The sequence below is a fragment of the Plasmodium reichenowi genome, chromosome 5, assembly GCF_001601855.1.
Source record: "Plasmodium reichenowi strain SY57 chromosome 5, whole genome shotgun sequence".
Taxonomy (NCBI): domain Eukaryota; phylum Apicomplexa; class Aconoidasida; order Haemosporida; family Plasmodiidae; genus Plasmodium; species Plasmodium reichenowi.
Genome location: NC_033650.1, coordinates 286,892 through 292,738, shown reverse-complemented (window position 1 = coordinate 292,738; position 5,847 = coordinate 286,892). Strand labels below are relative to the sequence as shown.

General features: G+C 21.9%; 2 protein-coding genes across 2 annotated transcripts in view; both read right to left on the bottom strand.

The window, feature by feature from the left end:
• The window catches only part of PRSY57_0508400 (leucine-rich repeat protein), a gene marked incomplete at both ends in the record, with an annotated part of 1,807 nt that extends 1,042 nt beyond the window's left edge, over window positions 1-765 (bottom strand). Inside the window, 3 exons of the mRNA XM_012906155.2 lie at window positions 102-264; window positions 408-579; window positions 708-765. Coding sequence (XP_012761609.2) covers window positions 102-264; window positions 408-579; window positions 708-765 — 393 coding nt within the window. The remainder of the gene's footprint in view (window positions 1-101; window positions 265-407; window positions 580-707) is intronic.
• A 647-nt stretch (window positions 766-1,412) lies between these two features.
• PRSY57_0508300 (chromosome condensation protein, putative) lies at window positions 1,413-5,847 on the bottom strand (the record flags this gene model as incomplete). The annotated part of the gene is made up of 1 exon (XM_012906154.2): window positions 1,413-5,847. A coding segment is annotated over one exon (4,435 nt), but the record flags the coding sequence as incomplete, so codon positions are not given.

Genomic DNA, 5,847 nt, shown 5'->3' with positions numbered 1-5,847 from the left:
AAAAAAAAAAAAAAAAAAAAAAAAAAACCTACACATACATACATATATACATTAACACATATACACACTAAGGTGAATTATTATAATATATATGGCATTACTTTTACACTTTCAATCAAATTATTCGATATATTTAATGTTTGCAACAATTTTAAATGTTGAATATTGTCAAGTGTTTTTATTTTATTATTAGATAAATTTAAAATCACCAAAGAAGTACATGTAATATTTTCAATGGTACTTATGTCGTTATTTTGCAAATATCTGAACAAGTCAGGTAAAAATAAAATTTATATGAAGATATAAAAAAAAATATATATATATATATATATTATATACATTAATGTGTATCTGTAAAAATATATTTTATTTCATTTATGAATATGTTGTATTTTTTTGTTTTATACAAGGCTTTTAAATTAACTAGGTTATTTAAATTGTCTATTTTTTTTATGCAATTGTTATTTAAAAATAAACACTTTAAATTTATAAAAGTATCCAAACCATCAATATTATGAAACCCTTTCATATGCAAGTATAGTACTTCATTGAGTTCATCCGTTTCATATAAATTATGCTCTACAATAAAAAATAAAAAAATAAAAAATAAAAAATAATACAAAAATAAAAAGTAATATTAAACAATTGAACATTATTTCTTTATTATTTTTTTTTATATCTATATATCTAATAAAATGTAATCGAACCCCTTCCTATTTTTTTGATATCATTGTAATTCATTAATTTTACGTTATCTTGAGACATTATGTTTTTGTTCTCAAAAATATTTCTTAATATGAAATATAAGGTTAAAAATTAAGTGATATTAATAAAATATTTTGAATAGATACATTTACAGAAATAATAACAGGCGCGCACACATATATAAATATTTTATTTATTTGTAGATTGTTGATGGAAAAATTAAAATAAAAATAAAAATAAATTAATAAAATTGTAATTGTAAAAGGTTATATTTTTCGGATAAAAAAAAGAATGAGCAAAACACACTATAAGTAAATTATTAAAATAAAAGACAAATTAAAAAAAAATATATATATATATATATATATATATATATATATTTGAGGGGTATATATTTTAAAGCATAATGATTTTATAAAAAAAGAAAAAGAAAGTTAAAAACATAAAAAAGAAAGTTAAAAATATGAAAAAGAAAGTTAAAAATATGAAAAAGAAAGTTAAAAACATGAAAAAGAAAGTTAAAAACATGAAACAGAAAGGAATATTTTAATATACACTTTCTCGTATTTATTATAAAAAAAAAAAAAAGAAAAAAGTATATAAATAAGGTCATTTGATATATATTTCATATGCGTACATATATAATATGTACATATATATATATATATATATATATTATTCCATTTTTATAATAGTTTCTTAACATTTCAGACTTCATTTGTTATTGCTAAATGGTGCTCATTTTCATCAGTGTTTTCATATTTTATATTTTTTTCCAATTTCGTTTTTCTTTTTAGTTTAATATTTGGGATATTGAGCATTGTACATTGATGAGGGTTAAGTGTTATACATTTGGTGATATCATTAGTTTTATAGATTCCGATCATACGATCACACAGTTCAAACATTTGATTTCTTAAGGAGATAACAATAAATTGAGCATTCCTTGTTTTTGTTTGAATATAATGTGATATGATAGATACATTTTTAAAATCAAGTGCTGCATCAATTTCATCCATAAAATAAATTGGATTTGGTTTAAAATAATGTAGAGCAAATACTAAGGCTAATGAACTTAGTGTTTTTTCTCCTCCTGATAAATTTTGTATATGTTTCCAACTTTTTTTTGGAGGTCTAACAGAGAACAAAATACCTTCATTAAATATTTCTGAAGAATCAATAATTTCTAATTCTGCATCTCCTCCTATAGCTATCATTTGATACATTTCTTTTAATTTCGATGATATAACATTGAATGCTACTACAAATTCTTCTTTTCTCTTATTACATAAACTATCGTAGGCTGCTTTAATTTTATCTTTTTCTTTTTTTGATTTTTTAACATCTTTTCTTCTTACTTTATAATCATATAATTTTAAATTATAATCTTGAAAAATTTTTAAATTTGGAGTTTTTTTTTCCAATATAGATAATTTATTTTCGAGTTTTGTTTCTATATCTTTTTTATTTAACAAATCTAAATCTGTATCGTTTATATTAATATGATCATATTCATGTTCTAATTCTTTTAATTCATCGCTATCACCAAAAAGTTCTTCAAGATCTTTTAGATCATCGAATAATTTTTTTTTTTTTTTTACTTTCTTTTTCTCAGGACATTTTGTTGTTGTATCATTTTCGTTTAATTTCCTTTTATTATTTTTATCCATATGAAGAAGATATAATGTACTTTTATCTTGACTTATGTGATTATTTCTTGTAACATTAACATGATTATCACGACCATTAGGCAAAACAATTTGATTTTCCAATTTATCATATTGATCATTTTGATCATTACCTTTAATATCTTCGTATGGTTCATAATGACCATATATATTTTTTTCCCTCATCGCTTCCTTCTGCGGTTGTATTTCTTCAATACCTTCCTGCATATCTTCTTGCATATCTTCTTCCACTTCTTCTTCTACTTCTTCTTCTTCTTCCTCCTCCTCCTCTTCATCTTCATCATCTTCATCTTCATCATCTTCATCTTCATCATCTTCATCATCTTCACCATCTTCACCATCCAGTTGCCTGTCTTTACCATCATGTTCGTCGTCCATCTTTATATCCTCCCTTGTACTTTGGTCTTCTTGGTCTTTATTAATTTTTTTTTTCTTTCCCAAAAGTCTCCTACATCTCATTTCTGAAAGCATATTTTCATGAATAACTTTATCTGATTGTTTAATTAGATCGATATATTCATCAATTTTATTTTGATAATTTTCATTTTTATTTTTATATTGATTTAATTCCTTTTGAAGATGTTCAATTTTATATACAAGGTCCACATTTTCTAAATCTTTCTTGGATATATTTTCATCTACTTGTTGTTTTTTTTTTTGTTTTTCTTCAATGTTTGATTGTATATCATTTAATAAATTTGTTAAAGTTTCTACTTCTTCATATACTTCACATCCCTTGTTCTCAATAATTTTAAGTTCATTTTCTAATTCTTTTTCATTTGCTTCATATTCTAAAATATTTTCTGAAAACATTTTAATATCCTTTTCACTTTTTTCTAAACTAGCTAAAGCATTGGCTTCTTCATTTGTATGTTCTTGTAATTGATCTTTCATAATATTTAATTGTCTTTCAGCATTAATAAATTTATTTTTTAATTTTTTTTTTTTTTCTCCACCAACATCTTGTAATTGTTCATAATATTTTTTTACTTTAGTTTCTTGTGCTTTTAATACAATTTCGACTTTACTTTTTTCATTATTTTTTTCTTCTATTAAATTTTTTAATGTATTTAATTCATTTTCTTCTTCTTTGGTTAGTTCTGGTGTTTTGGAATTTTGTAATTGATCATCAATATCTTCTAGTTGTTTTTTTAAATTATCAATTTTTTTTTTAGCTATAACAATTTTACATTCATTATCTTCTAAGAAGGTATTGATATCTTTAATATCATTTATTAAGATATCTTTTTGTTTTTTTTTATCTTGAATATTTTTATTTAATTCTTTGATTATTTTTTCTGAATTTAATAAATGTGATTCATCATATTCACTTGTTTTTATGCTACTACTACTACTATGATTATGATTGTTGCTGTTAGTATTTTTATTATTTGTAGATGTTCTACTACTATTTATACCACGTTCTGAATTCCCACCGTTACCTTTAACATTTTTGTTATCCATACCTCCACCACATATTCTTCCATCATTTTCAATTAATTCTCCATTTATAGTAACCACTCTTTTTTTATGTGAATACGCAATAACATGAGCTTGCTCTAAAGAATTAGCCAATAATGTTTCTTTGATGATATAATAGAAACATATTTTATATTTATCATTTTTAAATTTTATTAAATCAATTAATCGATATACATTTGGTAATAATTGTGTATAGATTTCTTCATTTTTTAACATAAGACTCATTAAATTTTTATTTAGAACAGATAAAGATAAAACATTGACTCTTCCTATATTAGCTTTTCTAACTTCGTCAAATAATAGTACAGCATCGTTTGGATTTTCTACTACAACAAAATCTGAACAGTTATTGCTAGCTATGGTAAAAGCTTTTTCATACTTTTTTTCAATATACCCTAAATCAATAAGCATACCATGTATTCCTTTAATCTTAGATCTCTTTAAATTATATATAAAATGATGTAATTTATTCATATTTCTATCTGTAACAACTTCTTTTTTAATATTTTCATATTTTATAGTTTCCTCTATTAAATTTGTATTTAATTTTTGGATTTTGGTTTGAATTTCGTCAAGATCATTTTGTTTATTTTTTAAATTTTTTCTTTTTTCTTCTTCTGTTTTGGTTAAATATTTTGTATGTACATCTTTTTCTTTTAATTCATTAATAATTTTTGTTTGTAGATATTTCAGATTTTCTATATGTGTTAAATATTCTTTTTTTTTCTTTTCTATAATATGACATTGATTTGAATATTCAGATATATTTTTAATAATATTATCATAACTATTTTGTAAAGGTGCTAATTTTTTTTCTTCATTAGAATATATAGTATTCATTTTATCAATATCTTGTTTAATTTCTTCATTATAATTTTCTAATTCTTCTTCACATTTTTCTAATTCCACTTCTAATAAATGCAATTCTTCTTTTTTTATTTTATTAATAATTTTTTGTTTTTCTTCAATAATTCTCTTAAAGGATGGAATATCTTTTTCTTTTAATTCTTCTCTTTTAACATATAAATTTTGCATTTTCTGTACTATAATTAATAATTCTTTTTTTATATTTTCATCTTCAATATTTAATTTTTTGAATTCATTATTTTTTAAATTCTTTTTTTTTATAACTTCTTCTTCTTCCTTTTCTAAATTACTTAAAGATATATTCATTTCTTTTCTTGTCTCTAACAGTTGTTTATATTCCATATCATGATTATTTCTTTTATTTAAAAACAACTCCAATTCCTTTTCTTTATCACTAATCATTTTAGATAATTCATATTGATCTTTTTTATTTATTATTATATGTAACTTATATGTATATTTTTGTAAAGTCATATAATACTTAGCTTCTTTTTTAGGACCTGCTAATTCTTTTAATTCATTATAAACATGTTTTAAACGATGAACTTTTTCGTGATGTATTTCTTCACACCTTTCTAATTTTTCTAAATGTTCATTTATACTTTCAATATATTTATTAGTACCTATTATCTCTTCTAAATACTCTAATAGACCATCTTCATTTTTATTACCTTTTGGATTCATCTGAGCTATCTGTTCAACTTCTCCTTGTAATATTAGAAAACGATTATTATTTAAATCTATACCTTTTTTATATAATAAATCTGAAACATCTTTCTGTGTAACAACTTTTTCATTTATTCTATATTTTGATTGGTTGTCTATAGTAGCTTCTCTGCTTATAACAAAATCTTCTATATCATCACCATCATGATAATAGTTTTGATAAAGTGGATTTTCCGTATTTCTAAAGAGAAATCGTTTTCTTTTTCTTTTCTTTCTTTTCCTCTTTTTCTTATTTAATGTATTATTTCCTATGTTATTTGTTTTTTCTATATTATTACATCTGTTGTGTAATTTATCATCTTCTTCTCTTCCGGAAAAATATGTTTCTTCTTCTTCGTTATTATTTTCTTTTTCGCATTTTTTTACATCAAAATGATTA